At 44.8% G+C, this 20,020-nt stretch overlaps 2 protein-coding genes across 3 annotated transcripts in view; one reads left to right on the forward strand and one right to left on the reverse strand.

The window, feature by feature from the left end:
* RTF2 (replication termination factor 2) overlaps positions 1 to 20,020 on the reverse strand; it is a 43,297-nt gene that overhangs the window by 4,763 nt on the left and 18,514 nt on the right. The gene's annotated exons all lie outside the window — the stretch shown is intronic.
* LOC133259509 (beta-1,3-galactosyl-O-glycosyl-glycoprotein beta-1,6-N-acetylglucosaminyltransferase 7) lies at positions 9,640 to 13,892 on the forward strand. The gene is made up of 3 exons (XM_061437087.1): positions 9,640 to 10,895; positions 11,892 to 11,987; positions 13,375 to 13,892. Exons 1-3 carry the CDS (start codon positions 9,926 to 9,928, stop codon positions 13,596 to 13,598), a joined length of 1,290 nt encoding a protein of 429 aa, XP_061293071.1. The 5' UTR covers positions 9,640 to 9,925; the 3' UTR covers positions 13,599 to 13,892.

The following is a 20,020-nucleotide window of genomic DNA, read 5'->3' on the forward strand; positions in this document are numbered from 1 at the left end:
AGCCAAGGCTAGAAGGGAAGAGACCAGGGGATCTCACATTCCAGACAGAGGTCTGTGACCTTGACCTCAGAGCAGCACCTCCTGGGGGATCTCTGGGACCCACCTTCAGTTTCCTTTCAGGAGTTCTGGGGTGGGACCTGGGAATTCACATTTCTAATGTGTTCTCAGGTCCTGCAGGTGCTGCCTGTGGGGGAACCAGGCTTTGAGAACCACGGTTCTAGAGTTTAGATAGTTGGTGATTGGGGCAAATGGGCTGAATTCTAGCAGGACGGGGGAGGGATCATTCCAGAGACACAGCTGCATCTCAGCTCTGTCCTGGGCTGCAGTGGCCACTGTCATCCCCACAGGGACCTGCATTTTCAGCCGCTCCCTGGGGAGCCCGCGCTGCTGAGGACAGGGTGTGGGCCAGGGGCATGGAGGACCTCTTCCTGTGGGCTCTCCAGAGTCCCTCTGCCTAGACCCTGGCCTCAGTTACTGCCTCTGTTAAAGGGAATAAACTGAACTCCCAGCAAGGGTAACACTGAAGGGACTAGAATGCCGAGTTGGGCACCAAGCACTTGACCATTCTCAGCTACTGTTGCAGTTGCGCATTTTCTTGGAGCAGAGCTTCTGGTATCAGCACAGGTGGAACTCTAAGACACAGCCCTCTGCACCATGCTCTAACCAGCTTCCCTAGGCAGAAGCACTGCCTACCCTGAGTTCCTTATCCATGGATTCAACCAACTTCTGACTAAAAACACTGGGAAAAAAAATTTTTTCATAAAGTTCCAGAAAGCAACACTTGAATACTATTTAAATAGTTACCACGCATCTGTGCAGGGCAGTAACTATTTACACAGACCCGCAACTATTAACATAACATTTACACCGTATTTACAAAGCATTTACATTCTATTAGTAGGAGTGTTAGTTGCTCAGTCGTGCCCTACTCTTTGCGACCCCATGGACTGCAGCCCACCAGGCTCCTCTATCCATGGGATTTTCCAGGCAAGGATACTGGAGTGGGTTGCCATTTCCTTCTCCAGGGCATATCTTACCCAGGAAGATCATTAGGTATTATTATTATTCTTAGGTACATTCTATTAGGTATTTTATTAAGTAACCTGAAGATGACTTGGAGTATATGGGAAGATGGATGTCGGTCACACGCAAATACTACACCATGCTATATAAGGGACTTCAGCCTCTTCGGATTCTGGTATTGGGGACGGGGTGGCGGGGGGGGAGTGTCCTGGACCAACCCTAAGCCCCCAGCCCAATAAGGAGGGCTGACAGTCACATGGCTGCATTCTCCCTACTGGGAGGTGCGCGCCTGCATCGGGGGAGAACGCAGAAGGAAGCCTCACAGGATTCCTCTAGACTGCCTGAGTCTCCATCCCTCACCATGAGGGCTACACACCCCTGCTGGATCAGTGGACAAAGCTGGGCCATGAGGACAGCTGTAGGGCACGTCCGGTGGGTCCTACTAGCCCACTCTGCCCAGAACAGTAAGAGACCAACTGTGCCCAGAATCTCTTTGATAGAGAACATTCTCAATACAAGACTGTTGCAAGTTCTGTTCTCAAAAGCTGCCAAAGCTTTCCCAGCACCTCCCAACTCTCCTCAGCCACTGCCTTAGCTGGGTTATTTACTGTGGTTCTGGGTCCAAAAAGCATAGCTCCAGGTCAAAGTAAGCTCATGTTCGGGTAAGTTTTCTCAACTGAAAAGACATTCCTTTGACCCACCAAGCCCAAGGCTGGTGCCGTAGAGATAGTTCTGTGCCCCCGGAGAACAGTGAGGCTGGCAGGCCTGGGGAAGGGAAGAGCCCCTCTGCAGGGGGAGAGTCCCTCTAACCCAGAAGCCCCGGGTTGTGGGAGATTTGGGCAGAGCCTTCCCTGGAGGTGTCCTCCTTGGAGAGACAATGGGAGAGAATCTGCAGGAACAGAATCAGGTGGTAGATAAGGCCCAGTGGGGCTTGCGGCCGGGTTCTGGTGTCAGTAACCCTCCTGAGTGCACAACCGTGAGGCAGAGTTGTGCCGTCTGCTCACCCTGCTCCATCACAGCCGCGCTGTCCTCCTCTGGGGGCTTTCTGTGCCTCCTTCCACCTTCCACCATGCCCTGCTGCCCTGGCCTGATCACGTCAGCGGCCTCAGCCTCCTCCCCTGCACATGACTGCTTAGTTGCCTGTCTATAATGGTGGGCTCTGCCCTGCCTGCTGCTGTGGTATGCTGCCCCCAAAGTTGTACTCTTACAGCTGATTTAGCTGCTAACACCACCAAGTCAGGAACTGCTCATGTTAAAACTCGTGGTATCTTGCTCTTGGTCTCCAAAATTTAAAAGACCCACTAATATCAAACGCACTCTTCCCTCAAGGCTTCAACTGCCTGGACTTGACCTGGCAGCCCTTGGAGAAGGCACCTGGCTCTCCCACCAGCCACAGGCCTGTGACCTGACCTCACCAGGCTTCTGCAGGACTCCAGGGCCCTGGGTGGAGCAAACCATCCCTGGAGGTGAGTGAAACCAGGGCAGGAATCAGGCTTCTGCCATGATGCCAGCCTCAGACTGGGGCTCTTCTCTGTGGACTAAAGGGTAGGAATCACTTTAGAAAGGGGGGGGGGGTGGCGCTGCTGTAAAGACCCCAAAGGGACTGATCCTCTCTCTGCCTATAAAATTAACATGCACACAAAGCAGAAAACACCATATTTCCCTGTGAATGCATTTTTCTATGTGTGCCATTACCATGCACTTGAAATCGTAAATTCATTTTCAGTTTTGCTTCATCACTTGGACCTTAGATGTCCAAAAAAATGCGGGGGGTGGGGGATAGCTAAATAAATCATAATACGTTCCTAAAAAGGAAGCGTATATATAGCTATTTTAGATTTTTTGACAGCATAGAAAATGCTTATTATATGTTAAAAGGAAAAGTAGGCTGGAAGTTATATATTCATATGATCTCTGGATGTTAATTTCTTTTTAAATATTGGGGAAAAAAGGCTAGTAGCAAAGTCCTGAAGGAGACAGAATTAAGAGTAATATGCCTCTCTATCTGTATTTTTACATATGAGACAAATGGAGTAGTGGTTTCTCAATTTTTGTTCTTACGAACAATAACTGTGATGAAGAACTGATTACATGCATCTCTGACCCAGAAATTTCACTTCTGAGACTTGGTTATTCTGTCATAGAACCCTGTCAGTTTCCTGCATTCATGGCTTATAATATTAATAAATGAATGCATGCCTGTATGTGTGTATGAACTTTTAAAACAGGGCTTCCCTCTGTCACACCGTAAGCTCCAAATGAGACGGTTTTATCTTTCTTGGTTGTAGCCAAGTCTTAAGCCCAGGGTCTTGCACACAGTGGACGCTCAGTAAATAACTGCTGACTACATGAATGAGAACATAACCTAAAGAAATATTTCAAACCAGGATGAAAGGGAGTGAAATTTTAAAGCCAAATAGCTCGCCTAAAAGGCCGCATGAACCTTACACTCCCTAAAACATGTGAGAATGCCCATCACATCACATAAAGGCAGGGGTAAAAAAAAAAAAAAAAAAAAACTTACGGTAATCTAAAAAGGAGAAGATTGCTCCTCTTGGGCTTTAAGAAATACAAAAGTACCCCACTGTATTCATAGCACATATAAATTCTGTTATTTATGTTTATGCTGTTTTCTTAGGACTTTCATTTAAAAAATTTTAGCTGAATCAATCTGTAATGGCAACCCACTCCAGTACTCTTGCCTGGAGAATCCCATGGATAGCGGAGCCTGGTAGGCTACAGTCCATGGGGTTGCAAAGAGTTGGACACGACTGAGAGACTTCACTTTCACTTTCAATCTGTATAAGAAGCTGATACATTAAACCTATCTTTCATCCACTTATTACAACAGCTCCTCCAACATGTTTGATTTTTATTCTGTATTTTTCTTAGAGCTGTGGGGGTGTAAAGTGCATGCAAGCAACTCTCGTCATTTTCTCAGCTGTTTTCTTCCACTGTTTTTTCCCCCCAGGTTAAGGATGTGAGATCCAGGTGAAATCCAGCACCAAACCTCTTCCCCCAGGGATGGACCTGCCAGGCCAGTTCAGCAGCACCCACGGGACATTTAAGACAAGCCCTCAGGGTCCTGGGGGGCAGCACTGCAGCAACGTTTGACGAGCTGGCAGGGTGGCCTTTCCTTTCTTGGTAAAATTAGTCTCTCGACTCAGGGAATCCGAATACCTCCATACAAACCTACACAGGGTCTCCCCACTGAAAGGCTGCATAGATCTGTTTTTATATAAAAAGCATGCATGTTACATGCACAGCAATGCTGCAGCCCCTTAAGATCAGACAGACCAGGTTCTCTATCCCCCCTTAAGAAAACTTAAGCAACATCTGTTCTGCAAAAGAGCAACAGGTATCTCGAGTGACCGCAGGTGAAGAAAAGCTGGACTCATCTGACTTAACGAAGAGCTCAGGTGTCTGGACACCCACGAGGGTGAGAGTCTCTGTGGGCTCTGAGTCACGTCTCTTGGCTTCACTATCCCCGGCAGACACACGTGGGGTAAACCTAAAGAGCGGACCAGCAAGTGGAGGACCTTTTAAGCCAGAAAAGCGAAGACTGTTAAGAGGAGAAGTACCCATCAGAGAAGAGTAACAAAAGGGGGGAGCCACTACTCGTGGACAGAGACTCCACCTCCGCCTGGTGCACAGGCTAGCCGGTGGCCGCGGGAAGATGGGGCAGGGCCAGGACTCTGCCTGTGTCTCTGAAGTCAGGCCTCTGGAGAGCCATGCTGAGGCACTCGACTGCTCCAATGCTACGTAGGAAGCAAGTGAGATTTTTAAGCGATTTTTATTTACTCCCTGAATGAAAAAGGCTCAATAATCAATTCTGGCCTCCTTCTTTTAAAAACATTTAAGAAATCTGACCCAGGACTGCCAGGATTTCACCCAGCTTTTAGAATCCGAGAAGCACCCCGTGCTGCCCTTCTCCTGGGCCAGGTGTTTGTTTTGTAAAGGGAGCCAGCCCTGAAGAAACACTCAGGTTCTGTTTTTCAACCCATGGGTCAGAATTGACAAGAATAAAATCCTCCAGGGATGAAAGGGTAACAAAACCTGCCAAGCGACTCTGGTTCATGTGACTTCAGCAGGAGCCGCAGCAAGAGAAGCAACTGAAGGAGAAGAAAAGCCAGGCAGGGTGCAGACACGCCCGGACCTCCAACCCATGAGAGGAGCATCTCTCGGTAAGTGCTTCATGAATGCCACAGGCTGAGCAGGTATTATTACTACTAATAAAATGAAATTTAAGTTTTTCTGTGTCTCCTCCATGTCTTTAAACTAGAACTACTGGAATATCAGTAATATTTTAAAATTCAGAAGTACTGCGCATCTTTTCCTCTCAAAAAACAGCCCTCATTTTTTCATTTAAGTCAAGAAAATTTAAAGTGGAATGTTTTTAAGAATGAGACCAATTTTATTTTTAAATTTTAAATGCTGCCATTTATTGATTCCTCATGTGGGAAATAACTAAGTCAGCCTCAAGGCCGTGTCCACACTCTCAGTTCTCAATCTGCACCAATAAGAAGAACGTTTTATTTGCTGTGGTTGTTCTGAGTGGATATCCTGAAATGCAGTTTCCCTCTTCATATCAAAGTGGCTGAAGAAACAAATACTCATTTTAGGAATTAGCATGTTGTGATTAAGACATCTATTTTACTAGATAGCTAGATGGTCTGAGTTCAAAATTAGTCTAATATGTTAAAGCTCAAATAGTTCAAGAAAAAAACCGTTAACTTGTAGGATGCTCTGGACATCATTCTGAGCCTAGAGATGACAGAAAAACACACAAAATTTTCATCGCTGCAGCTACAGTGACTTTTTTAGGACAAACACACAGTAAATGGAGAGAGAGCCGACATTCATGGTCTGAAGGTCTCACTACTCCAGGAGACTGGTGGGAATTAAGCACCCCCATCCGACTTAAGCATCGAGCACCCTCCCAGGCCAGGCTCAGGAGGAAACACTCGTCTATCCACTCCCACACCCCTGGGTCCCTGGGCCTTAAGAGACAGGTTCTATCATATACCCCCACCTGCAGTCCAGAAGATAAAGACTACACTGTTTAATCCCTGTTAAATTGACATTAACCAGCTAACATTAATGCTCTAAAACAGAAGTATACTAGGGTATATGGCAAAATACCACAAGTTCATCTTTAAAGATGCCCATGATCTATTTACTAACAGGAATAACCTTTAAATAAGTTTAAGTTTCAGCAAAATAATTAATTTATACAGGATGTTGCCAACCTGCCCTTTAAAGTCCATACAACAACTTAAATCTCATAATAAAATTCAAAACAACTGCCCCAAAGTGTTCCAGTGGCAATACCTGGTACCAAACCCACATTACTGGCTTTGTTTTGTGCTGTTTAAGGCTTGTTAGTGGGGTGGGAGAGGAGGACTACAGAAGGACACAGAAGAAAGGAAAAAAGAAGGAAAATATACTTACTGGCTCTCAGTTAGGATAGTAAGGAATTGTGAAATAACTTCTTGGAAATATTTTATGCTTGGACAAAAAACATAAAAGGTTAAATTATTCCATTCTGAGAACTAGATTAGAAATCATGTGTGATTGCTAATACCACAAAAAGGAAAAAATCTTAACACCATCCTTAACCATAGCCTTGGTAATTACTTCTATTGAAGGATATTCTACAAAATCTCTTAGATGTCATATGTCTTCAGTCAACTGACTGTAAAATCTTTAAAACATTATTCATTGTCTGGAAGCTATTGAATTCTACTGTACACTATACATATTTTTTTATTATTATTATTTTTTGGCCATTCCCCTACCAGGGACAGAACCCATGCCCCACTGACCCCCTGCCCTTCAGTGGAAGCACAGAGTCTAAACCACTGGACCACGAGGAAAGTTCCATTATATATATTTTAATGATGTTTTTGCCATGCTCAGTTGCTAAGTCGTGTCTGACTCTGTGACCACATGGACTGTAGCCTGCCAGGCCCCTCTGTCCATGGGGTTTTCCAGGCAAAAATACTGGAGCAGGTTACCATTTCCCACTCCAGGGGATATTCCCAATCCAGGGATGGAACTCGAGTCTCCTGTGGCTCCTGCATTGGCAGGTGATTCTTTACCACTGCACCACCTGTGAAGCCTTATTTTAATGAGGCTACTCATTAAAAAAAAAAAAAAAAGGTCTGAACAAAGAACTATATCTGCTCCTGATCCATGAAACACAATGATAACTGCCGCTCTTTCTAAAGCCTTTAAAATACACAGTTTAAATAAAACTTTTTGCGGAAGAAAAAAAAGGCTCAAAAATAAAAGACTGTACTTTTTTTTAATGGGATCCCCTCACTTGAAAAATATTGCTTATATTTCTTGGAAATTAGTGATTAAAAGTCACATGTTTAACAATTATAGTTTCATGATGACTACAAAAGTTGATTTCACATTACAGAAACAAAACAACAAAAAATCACCAAGAAGAGAGGCTGGAAATGCCTGCAAAGCTGAAAATGGTGTTCATTTACTACTTCAAAAGAAAAAATTGCCAGGCCCTAAACAGTTGATCCCTGTAGGAATTTTCACGTTATCCACCTCGTGGAGGTTAAACCAACAGCAACAACTATTTACATTCAACAGCAGTAGGGTCTCCAAAGGCTTCATTTCAAGGCTGTCCTTGAAAGGCTCGTGTTGAAACAATGAAAATAAAGTTGGTGGCCCTTCCCACAACGTGACATTCTAGCACTCCCCAGCTTCTAAATTTCAAAGTGAACCTGAGCTAAAAGGAAGACTGGGCAACTGTGAACCACACACCACAGAACAAGAGGTGGAAAGGCGGCCGATTAACCCTGACCACGCTCCACTGACCGTCTCTTTATAAGGGAGGGAAGGGACTTAGCCCATGTATTGCCCTGAAGGACAACAGGTTACACATGGGACTCATCTTCATTTAATTATCACAAACCACTGAAAATACCCAATCCTCTGGGCGCTGCATGAGGTGGAGTCTGTCAGTGAAGTGGGGCTAACACTTCTGTGATGAGGCCAGCTGGTTTTACTTTGACCATAAGCTTAAAAACATCAACCAAGACAACAAACTGAAAAATACTCCAAACCCCCTTCCCATGCTAAAACTAAATGCAGGATAAAATGTAATAAACTATGGTACATGGTTTACATTTAACCAAAATTCTTAACAGAGAAGCATTTCTTTTCATTTCAGGAAGGTATTTCCTTCCAACTGGATTTCTGTTTACATGATAAAGGTTGTGTCTATTTTAGAGACCAGATACGAAATGTGTTAATGACGACTCTGTACTTCATAAAAAAATGTCTTTAAAATTATGCCATAATGTTTTCTGTTTGGGACCATCAACAAACATTTACTGAACTAGAGTAAAATGTAACCTGGCGTATATGGGCAGCAGCTGCTTTTTATTTTTGAAGCATGATGTGTAAAAAGAAAACGGTATACATTTTAAAAATCCACAACCCTAAACCAGCATTTATAGTTTTTCCTGGCTCACAGTTTTAAAAGCACAGAGATAACTCAAAAATGTTGCCTCATCCATACTTTCAAATGGCATTTGCAATAATGATGTGGAAAGGTAAGGGGCTAATGTGAAATTTGAGATTAACACTGGTCAAAAGTAATAGGGTCTTTAAAAACAGGAAGGAGGAATAGGCAATGATGACTTTTTTTTTTTACAGAAACTTAGAAATAAGACTCATAAATAAGGAAAAAAATTACTAACAATAAAGACATTTTACCTGATCAATTTTCTTCCCTAAATTCCCAAGGATGGTATTTGCATGCTAATAATAATTAATTAAAACACCTATTCATGCATCTCTATAGAGTTCAAGAGAGGCAACTAAATTATTATCAAATAATCTTATTAAAAATAACTTGTTTTTAATCACTGAAGCCTTCTCTAAAAAAAATTAAAATACATAAATTCATTTCAGTAAGTCGAATTATGTGATCACAAAATTTCTCTTGATTTGTTGTTCCTTTTATTGAAAAGATATATCCTCATAACATGATACAGAATTACAGCCTAAGAAATTCTGGATAATGCAAACCAGGACAGGATCTACGTCCAAAATAAATCTTTGAGATTTTTTTTTCCTGCCAAGATAAAGGCAATAACACATGAAAATATATTCAACACCATCAATCATTGGGGAAATGCACAGTAAAACCACAGTGAATTACCATTACCAATTAAACAAATTTTAAATTGACTACACCCTGTGTTGGTGAGGATGTGGAGTAAACGGAACGCTCATACTTTGCTGGTGGGGATAGAAAATGGCACACTCACTCTGGAAAACAACCTGGCAGTTTCTTAAGAAGTTAAACACCCATATGTGAGCCAGCTAGTTCACTCTTAGGTACTTACCTCAGGGATACAAAAACACAGGTCTACACAAAGACTTATGCATAAATGCTTACAGCGCCTTGTAGTATCCTAAAATGGAAACAACTTCAGTCCTTCAACAGATGAGCAAACAGATTGTGCCACATCCATTTGATGGAATACTGCTCAGCAGTAAAAAGGGAAAATGGTGGTAAGTGCAATGATGTGGGTCAAACCTTAAAAGCATTATCCTAAGTGAAAAAAAAAAATCCAGGCAAAAAAATACACACGTATAACTCCATTTATATAAAACTGCAGAATATGCCAAAACATCTACAGTGACCAAAGCACATTAAGAGATTATCTAGAGACAAGGATGGAAGGAGGATAGAGTACAAAGGGGCCCAAGAAAACTCTTATGGGGTAAAAGAAATGCTTAACGTGACTGTGGTGTGGGTTTCACAAGCACTTTCACAACACCCTGAATTCTGTCTGTTGTTCCTTTAGGAAGCTGAGAGGAGAACATTTCAAACCATGGTAATAAGAAGGCAACTGGAGCTCAAAGCATGAGCCAGCTGCGAGCCACAAAGCCTGGTCTTCTCGTGTGCACAGCCGTTTGCATCTTCATTTTTATTTATTTAAGGAATCTAACTCCTGAGGAAGCAGAGGAGGAACCCACCCACCCAGCAGTGGTGGAATGCGGCTTCTATCCAGATGAACTGTGCTCGGCTTTGTTTGAAGGGAAAGAGGCGGCTCCCCAGATTGCAAAGTTCTGTAGAAACCCTCATGGATCTGAAATACTTGCTCATTTACACAGACCAGGAAATTGCTCCAGGATTTCCCAGGAGTTGCATTTCATAACCAGACCCCTGTCTGCAGAGGAAGCCAGCTTCTCTTTGGCATATATTGTAACTATTCATAAGGAGCTGGCTATGTTTGTGCAGCTACTCAGGGCTGTTTATGTGCCTCAGAATGTTTACTGTATTCATGTGGATGAAAAGGCCCCAAAGAAGTATAAGACTGCAGTGCAATCCCTGGTTAACTGTTTTGAGAACATTTTCATTTCATCAAAGAGAGAGAAAATGGCTTACACTGGCTTTAGAAGACTACAGGCAGATATTAACTGTATGAGAGATCTAGTGCATTCCAAATTTCAATGGAACTATGTCATTAATCTCTGTGGACAGGACTTTCCAATCAAAACCAACAAAGAAATCATACACTACATCAGAAGCAAATGGAAAGATAAAAATATCACTCCCGGAGTAATCCAGTCACCAAGCATTAAATCTAAGACAAGTCAGAGCCATCTTGAATTCAGCCCTGAAGGAGACATCTACGTGTCTCCAAATGCAGGATTCAAGGTTGAGCCACCCCATAACTTGACCATTTATTTTGGAAGTGCTTACTATGTACTAACGAGGAAGTTTGTGGAGTTTGTGCTGACTGACATCCGCGCAAAAGACATGCTCCAGTGGTCCCAAGACATCCATGGCCCAGAGCGACACTACTGGGTGACTCTGAACCGACTGAAAGGTAAAAACAATCCAGCAGAGGGGTGTCTGTGCAGGCCAGCTGCAACAGCAGACGTGTACCCTTGAAGATTCTATTTCAGGTCTTTGACTTGGCAAACAGCTCTACATATTCTGTAGGACCTCCCACTTGGGTGGTTGTTGGCGGGGGTTGGGGTGCAGGGTGTCTCTGCTTTTAGGGGTCTGGGCTTTGCCAGGCTCACTGCTTTGTTCCCTCTCCAGAAGGAAGTGCCAGCATTCTGCATCTCCCCAAATAGAGCCCTTTGAAAATTCTGAGCACAGATCACTGGAAAGGTCTTCCTTTCTTCATTTACTTATTAGATACTGCTGAATACCTACGCGTACTATATATCATGCTGCTGCTGCTAAGTCGCTTCAGTCGTGTCCGACTCTGCATGACCCCAGAGACGGCAGCCCACCAGGCTCCCCCGTCCCTGGGATTCTCCAGGCAAGAGCACTGGAGGGGGTTGCCATTTCCTTCTCCAATGTATGAAAGTGAAAAGGGAAAGGGAAGTCGCTCAGTCGTGTCCGACTCTTCGAGACCCCATGGACTGCAGCCTACCAGGCTCCTCCATCCATGGGATTTTCCAGGCAAGAGTACTGGAGTGGGGTGCCATCACCTTCTCCATATATCATGCTAGGGGCTCTTTAAGAATGGAAAATATTAAAACTAGCCATTGTGTGTGGGTAGGTAGGTTTTCTGAGAGGCAGAGGGAAATATGATGCTTTCCTTTAAATGGGGCTTATTTGCTCTTTACATAAAGTTGACTGGCTCCAACTGGGGACGGGCCTTCAAGCTTGAATAGCTAAGTGAATAGGTCCAGGAAGACAGTGCAAACAATGAGTCCAGAAAAAATGAGTTAGGACCTTTTTAACCACTGAAAATCCTTTCAAATTACCCCAGAGAGCTGTCCTTTGTGCAGACAAGGGCACACATCCTGAGTGAGGTGGGGCTTGCTTTCCACCTGCTCCCTGTGTACCTGCCTGTCTTCTCCCTTAGACGCTCCGGGCTCCACCCCAAATGCTGGCTGGGAAGGAAACATTCGAGCTGTTAAATGGAGAAATAAGGAGGGAACAGTTCACGAAGGCTGTAAAGGTAAAAACAAAACCCAAGGGAGCTCCCTGGTGGCCTAATGGGTTAGGACTCCAGGCTTTCAACTGCTGGGGCCTGGGTTCCATCCTGGTCTGGAAACAGATCCTGCAAGCCAACCAGCTCAGGAAAACAAAAAATAAAAACAAAATAAAACACACGCCATAGGATGCCTTCAAATTTTACAAAAACTGTACAACTGCTGCCTCAGTAACAATAGGAAAAGGCTAACGGTCATGTATGAGATGATCCAATTAGCATGGTGTCAATTTTTTTAAAAACTTCTAACTACTCTCCAGACAGAAAAGTACACAAATTCTAAGAATCTGAGTCAATAAATTTTCACAAAGAGAACACCCAACAGGACTGCAACTTCCAAAATTTTCAGATAAAAATACATCAGCCATCTGGCTTTACCCCACTTGCTCCTAGAATTCAAACCCAAACATTTATTTAAAATGAGCTCCCTGCCTCCGTGGGTCTATTAGAACAAAACGACTGAATAACACAAGTCTGTGCTCGTTGGTGGGATCAGCCAGCGATACCCCACATTTCCAACACAGTTCCTGCTGAAAAAAGGTCTCTTTCCTTTGCCCTCAGGAGGCTCTCCGGAACTGTGAATTCTTTTGCCCCTTTGACTGGTGTCCCAGAGGTTTTAGTTACTGGGACAAAACACAGAAGCCAGATAGTGGGTGGAGGAGAGAGCAGTGTCTCTGTTCTGTGAACAGTCTGGAAGAGAATTAGCAGGCTGCAGGGAGGTTCTCAGGCTCATCAGTTTGGGGGAGATCACCTCCGGGTTGAAGAGCCAGAACCTGGCTCCTAGGGAGCGATTCAAGCCTACTCTCCTGGGCTGGCTCTCCCTGCCCACCCAGACCTGCGATGTGAAGATGGCAGAGAGGGGCAGACAGTCTCAGGGAGGAAATGATGGATGACGATTCACAACGTGACACAGACGGGGTCCAGTAGAAAGATGGCAAGTTCTCTGGTGCGCACACGGAAGGGAAAACAGAGCATGCATGACCTCTGTGGGCCCGCAGCTCGTGGTGGACAGAGAACTCGCGGAGACTGCAGCAAATGCCTGCGTGAGTCAGTTCTTCACATCAGGGGGCCAGAGAGTTGCAGCTCATGACGAGCTAAAATTCTAAAGAATTCACCTACAGCAGCCATTAAAGACTTCACACATCACTAACCAAACGAATAGAAGCTTCCCTTCCATCACAAGTTCAAAGTTGAAAATAAAAGCCCCTTTCAAAGCACTTGTGGAAATCATGTTTAATCTGAACTTGCAAGAAGCAGAGAGGCCTGAGAGATGACCCTAGAAGTGGCACCTGTCCACGTAGATGTACACTGACAACAAAACAAAGGCGGCTCAGCTTCTGTGTTCTCTTTGCAGGCCACTACGCCCAGGACACCTGTGTGTACGGACCAGGAGACTTGCCATGGATCATTCAATCACCTTCTCTCTTTGCCAACCAATTTGACTCGACCGAGCCTCTTGTGGTCTCCTGCCTGGAGCGGTGGCACAGGCTCAGAGTTCTCGGGCAGGCAGAGGGCCCTGTGGAGGCACACTGGCATTTCCAACGGGAGAGCCATTTTAATACGGAATTGAACCGCTGAGTCGAAAGTTATAGAGACTGCTTGCTTTCTTATTGGTATCATTCTGTTTTCTTGACTTGAAATCAGAGAACATTCAACCAAAAAAGAATGGAAAAATAATTCCTTGACAGAAGTTAGTCATAAAATGAATTTAGAAACTTGCTACTGACAAAGACTCTGCTGTTGGTGATAAGCCACTTTCACAGTTTAGAGAAAGAAATCACAAGAGAAAAAAATAATTCAAAGTTCCACTGGTGACTAGATAAGTGACATGGAGGCCTGACTGCCTCACTAAACAGTTAATGGAAATCAAGATTCTCCAAACACTTAGATCCAGGCTCAAGTTAGAGTAAGAATGTATCTTGTCTTAAAGATACTATTGTGTATGAGATTCTAATAAAGAACAAACTCCCACTGAAAATGAAAATAGGCTTCTAGCAGTCCTCCAGTTTGGCTAGGAACAATGTAACTCTGTTCTAGAAATCCTAGAAAAACAAGGAAGAGTCTAATTCCTTTGGGTAAAAGGAAATTATGGAGTTGAAACATAACTTCTTACAAAGGCTGCCCCCAAGTTTCTGCGGGCTTGCAGCTGCGATGATGGGATGGTCTGTGTCTAAGCTGCCTATACCAGTCACAACCACAGGGAGCGCTGGGCATCTGAAATGTGGTTGCAGTGACTGATCAAGTGAACATTAACTTTAAAAACTTTAATTAATTAAAATGTAAAAAGTCACACGTAGCTGGTGGTTACAGAACAGCACAGGTCAAAGGTGTGGATGGTCTTACTTCTCTCTACTCAAAGATCCAGGTCTTTCAAAAATCCACAAATCTTTGTTGTTTTGTCGAGGACTTTTTATATACTCTTTCGAAAAGAGCCCACGGCATCATACAGGGCTGCTGCTGCTGCTAAGTCGCCTCAGTCCTGTCCGACTCTGTGCAACCCCATAGACGGCAGCTCACCAGGCTCCTCCGTCCCTGGGATTCTCTAGGCAAGAATACTGGAGTGGGTTAGAAACATACAACTATTAAACAGCACAACTTAAAACAACTAAAATAAGGGAAAAGTAGGAACCACAGGACAGGATACTAAAGAAATAAACATATAATTCAAGGACAAAGCATACCCTTTAGTGAACTGACACTTCTCAAATGCAGAAACTAAATGAGATTCCACTTAAGTCAATGCAAACAGCCCTTGAAAAGCATGGAACTACACAGAAGGAAAAGAGGCTCTGAAAGCAGAGTCTGCAAATCAAACTTGAGCTAACCATAGCACTTGAATTTCCATTGAAACAAATACTTCTTCACCAAAGATAGGTGATTCCAGGGAAAGCGCACAACAGAAGGTTAAGACCATCAGAAAATGTGAGCGCCCCAGCCAGCCTGCTTACAGGCAGACACGGAGTTGATGGTCATGGTCTGAGTGGTTGTTCAGAAAGCTCAGGTTCACCACAATCTTGTCCCCTACATTTTATAACAACTCTTTGCAAGTAAGTGCAAACCCCAGTACACTTTTTAAATTAAATAAAATAAAAAATAAAAGAAGCTAACATTGTTTCAAGTTACTTAAAAGATAAGCTTCCCTTCATTTCAATGTCAATTCATAGAACACAAATTCACACAACTGCCCTCAAAAACCTCAAATCCTGCAACAAAGCATTTCTGTAACAGCGAGATAAAAAATAAGAATAATAAGATAAAGACAGGGACTTCCCCCGTGGTCCAGCGGCTAAGACTCTGCCCTCCCAATGCAGGGGGCCTGGGTTCTATCCCTGGTGAGGGAACTGGATCCTGCATGCTGCATTAAGACCTGGTGCAGCCACATAAATAAATAAAAAACAACTTAAAGGTACAGAGGAATGAAGGGGGCTTCCCTGGTGGCTCAGTTGGTAAAGAATCCTCCTGCAGTGCAGGAGACCTGGGTTCCATTCATGAGTTGGGAAGATACCCTAGAGAAGGAAACAGCAACCCACTCCAGTATTCTTGCCTGGGAAATCCCATGGACAGAAGATCTTGGAGGGCTACAGTCCTTGAGGTTGCAAGAGTTGGACACGACTAAGCAACTAAACCACCACCACAGTGGAATGAAGCAGTGTGAGATTTGGGGAAGCACAAGCTGGGTGTTAGTGGGGCATCAGGGCACCTCCCAGGAGGCCAAGACAAAGCCACAGCCTCCATGGATATGAGAACCAGTGGGAAGCTGCCGCACTCTCTACCCTGAGCCAGCCTCTAACTGTGTTTATTCGTCATATAAAAAAAACAAAATCAAATCACATGTAAAACAAAGTCTGAACAACGTTTCTAAGGATTGTATCTTAAAGGTGAGACAAATAGGGGTCTTGAGATAATTTCTCTAAGTTTCCGGGAACAGAACTTGCTTGTGAATATGTAGAGTCTACTGTTCAATTTTCCTATTGTGTTTTCCTTACATGTAAAAATTTAAAGCTGCCAGTGCTGTATGCTATATGATTTCCTAAGGCTTACTATTCACCGAGACCATGAAGATGGCAGAAAGGAACAACTGGAGGAGGCTGGGCCCGAGAAGCAGAATTCACCACCCACTTTTGAAGTTCCTCCTTCTTTATTTTCTCCCCTTTCCACTCTGCTTGCTCCATGATAAAAATAAAACAAAACAAAAAACCAGTGTATGAGTGTAAATTTTTGTTTCACTTCTGACTTTAAAACATCCACACCCTGTGCTCAGTTGTCACAAAGCCTAACTAAATAAAGCCAGGTCAGCAAGCCAAATGCTACTGCCCACACTTCTATTGATTAGTGCTTTCCAACTGTGATGCTGGAGAAGACTCTTGAGAGTCCTTTGGACCGCAAGGAGATCAAACCAGTCAATCCTACAGGAAATCAACCTGGAATACTCATTGGAAGGACTGATGCTGAAGATGAAGATCCAATACTTTGGCCACCTGATGCAAAGAGCCGACTCACTGGACAAGACCTTGATGTTGGGAAAGACTGAGGGCAGGAGAAGAGGTTAACAGAGGATGAGATGGTTAGATGGCATCACCGACTCAATGGATATGAGTTTGAGCAAACTCTGGGAGATAGTGAAGGACAGGGCAGCCTGGTGTGCCGCACTCCATGAGGTGGCAAAGAGTCAGGCATGACTGAGCGAAGGAACACCATCACCACCACCGTTCACATCCAGGTCAGCTTCTCAAGCTGACCTGTGCATACAAATACCCTGGGAGGCTCTTGTTAAAATGAAGTTTTCAATTCTGCAGGTCTGAGGAGGGGCCTGGGAGTCTGTGTTTCTTTTTTTTTTTCTGTGTTTCTTAAAAAACAAAAGCAAAACCCTCCCAGGTGATGCCAGTATTCGCAGGACCATGGCTCATGTTTTGAGTAACAAGCACACCATTTATTTTGCAACCCGTGGTTACTCCAATGTGTTTCTTATTACAAGCAGGGATGAACACAGTAGGGAATACTATTAGTTTTGTGGCTAGTGCTTTGTTTACCATGAAAACAGAAAAACCTAGCAACTACATCTCTTTGGTCTCTGTTTCCTGAAGTCAGGCGCACAGTGTGTATTTTAGAACACAGAACCAGGGCAACTTCAAACCCTGGAGTCTCTTCTGGTGAACCAAAGAGCCCAATGTCCATGGGATTACAGAGGGAAAGTGGAGAAAGTGCACACCCTCAGCATCACTCCTGATACTGTTCTTTTTTTAAAACATAACATTCCATCGTGTTTGTTTACATGTTTATTCCTTCCTGTTTCCAAGAAAGGTGTTCTTGTGCAGAGGAAACACAGTTCTAACCACTGGACTGCCAGAGAAGTCCCTGACACCGTTTTAACGACACTGGTTCCTCTAAATTTCAGACGTTTTCTAAAACATGAAAAATACTTGCTTTAGATTTCCACACTGTGGCCTTATCTCCCTTCATTCACATTTTCACAACGCACCACAGCTCCTGAAACTGCACCATCATTCCTCCTTTGGGTACTTGGGCAGAAATGGTTGGTGTTCACCTCTTCTTCTGGGGTGTCCAGCTAGAACGCAATCCCTAGGCTCCTGCAGGTAGGTGTGGTCACCTGACTAAGTTCTGGCCAATGGCATGTGAGCAGAAGCAGTAAGTACTATACCCAGGTCTGCCCCATAAAATACAAGGCTCTCAGTGTTGGCTGCGTGAGTGACTGAATGAATGACGCCCACCAAGGGCACCACAGACTGTCCCAGGCTCTAATTTTCTAAACCGTATAGTGTTATCAGTTGAATTATGCTCCCCCACCTCCCCAAAAAGTCCTAAACCCCAGGATGTTACAATGTCACCTTCTGCAGATGCAGTTGGTTAAGATGCAGTCACTGCGTGGGCTGGTATTATTATAAAAAGGGGGGAATTGAGACACAAAGACACGCTCCACAGAGGGAAGACTGCAAACAGACACAGGGAGAGGCAGCTATGGACAAGCCAGGGAGAGAGGTCTGGAACAGATCTTCCCCTCGCTGCCCTCAGGAAGAACCAGCCCGGCCAACACTGTGACTGCAGACTTCAAGCCTCCAGAAAGGTAAGAAACTAAATGTCTGTTAGGTCAACCAGTCTGCAGCGTCTGGTTACGGAAGCCCTAGTGAACTAATACGCAGAGTACTCAACCTACCTCTGTGTGCAAGGGCGATTTTTAAGGAGATGACCTAAGTGAAAAGAGTAAAATATTACTCTTCTGATGACAGACTGATTTTTAAGGGAAGCTGGTCCCTAAGGTTGGTTCCTGGGTTATATAGCCAGGGTCCCGTCTTGACTGTGGGCAGTCTCGGCTACCCTGCGGCCCCTGTTAGGTGGTAGGAGGAGCCAGCACTCTGGTTCTCATCTGGTCTTGGCTGCTGCTTGTGCAATCCTGATGAGGTCATTTCCCCTCTCCCCCTGCTTCCTTCCCTTCCCTTGAAGAGCTGGATGGTGACTTTCAGAAGGTGACTAGCACTTTGTTCCGAGACACCAACAGAATGACTTTACAGTTCCCGAGTGGCACTGCCTTTCCATGAAATCACATCAATTTTTCTGCAGAGCTGTTCTGCAGAGCACACTCCTGTTCGCACACTCCTGTTCTGCTGCAGGCCTGTCACAATGGCTACCACCAAGGACATCCAGGGTCAGCCAGAGAAGAAGACAACTGCACACCAATCTAAGAGATGGTTACCCACTGTGGGTCAGGAGAAAAAGCCTGATTCCTTTAGATCACTGAGCCTCCCAGCAGAAATCAAAAACAAATGAAGAAAGAAAAGAAATACGTGAGGGCTCCACACTAATCCTGAAATCCTGACGTAGGGCCTGAGGTCGGGAGCGGGGACTTAAAAAACCACTGCGGTGACTCTACAGCGCGGCCTGGGCTGGGAACCACTAGTTCAGGGCATCTGACTGCTTTAAGATTTCAGCTTAATTTCCCACCTTCTCATATTTACATTCTTTCAAGCAAGCTTCCAGAGTGCACCTGTGGATGTGTCTGACACAGACAACGCCTCACACACTACTTGTTAAAACACACACACACTTGAACACAGAGAGGTTCCTTTCCTGCTCTTGGGAACCCCAGGCCAGCTGAGTTCCCTCTCCTTCATGACGCTTCTCTCACAGGCTCCTTTTTCTTACTTGCTCTTGTTTAGTCTTTTCTCTCTGTCCATCTTGCACAGACCTACACACTGTTGCCCCCAGGGGTCTCTGCTGCTGCAAAGGTATCAACAGCCCCCGATGACAGCATTGCCCTCCCGCCTCCACCCCTGGGCAGCTGCTCCTCAGCCTGGTGCTCCTCGTTTTCACCAGGCAGTCTGACTCACAACCCTGGCTTCTCCCTGCTCCTGAGCGGCCCGGGCAGTGATGGCACCTCGAGCCCCCACCTTCTCAGGCTGCCTGGGCACTTCCTCTCCTGAATGCGGCTGCAGCTCTTCCTCTCCCACCTATTGCCACCCCCACAGCACACCCACCATCACTAATAGCATCTCTCAAACTGCAGGCCTTCCCCTGCCTAATGTACTGTCAGCATCTTAATATTTTTCTTTAAATCTACCCATCACTTTTACTTAAATTTACTTGAAACATTAACTTGATCTTGCTAAGTATAAAAATAGTGTGTGTGTGCACATGCTAAGTCACGTCTGTCTCTTTGCAACCCATGGACTGCAGCCCACTGTGTTCCTCTGACCACGGGATTTAGGAAGCATAGAAATGCAGAGAACAAATCTCTGGAGGCTCTGTCTGCCTAAGCTCTGAGCGTAAGGCCCATTCTCCTGGGAGCTCAGTGAGTGTTGGAGATGCATTAAAACCATCCCAGGACCAAATGGAGACTCCCTGCAGGGCAGGCACATGACAGAAGGCGCGGGAAACGGGAGCTGCCGTCCTGCCACGCAATGTCTCGTGAGGATGTCTGGGGTCCTTCCTGTGGTCCCCGCACCAGCACTCCTACGCTGACAGTGACGTCCCAATCTCTGGGAAAG

Source organism: Bos javanicus, chromosome 13, assembly GCF_032452875.1.
Source record: "Bos javanicus breed banteng chromosome 13, ARS-OSU_banteng_1.0, whole genome shotgun sequence".
Classification (NCBI taxonomy): domain Eukaryota; kingdom Metazoa; phylum Chordata; class Mammalia; order Artiodactyla; family Bovidae; genus Bos; species Bos javanicus.

What these genes read in the sequence shown, in the direction of transcription:
- LOC133259509 (XM_061437087.1), top strand. Translation starts at nt 9,926, where the DNA reads ATGAGCCAGCTGCGAGCCACAAAGCCTGGTCTTCTCGTGTGCACAGCC. An exon ending in GACTCTGAACCGACTGAAAG is followed by an intron (nt 10,896 to 11,891) that starts GTAAAAACAATC and finishes CTTCTCCCTTAG; the next exon opens with ACGCTCCGGGCTCCACCCCA. An exon ending in AGTTCACGAAGGCTGTAAAG is followed by an intron (nt 11,988 to 13,374) that starts GTAAAAACAAAA and finishes TTCTCTTTGCAG; the next exon opens with GCCACTACGCCCAGGACACC.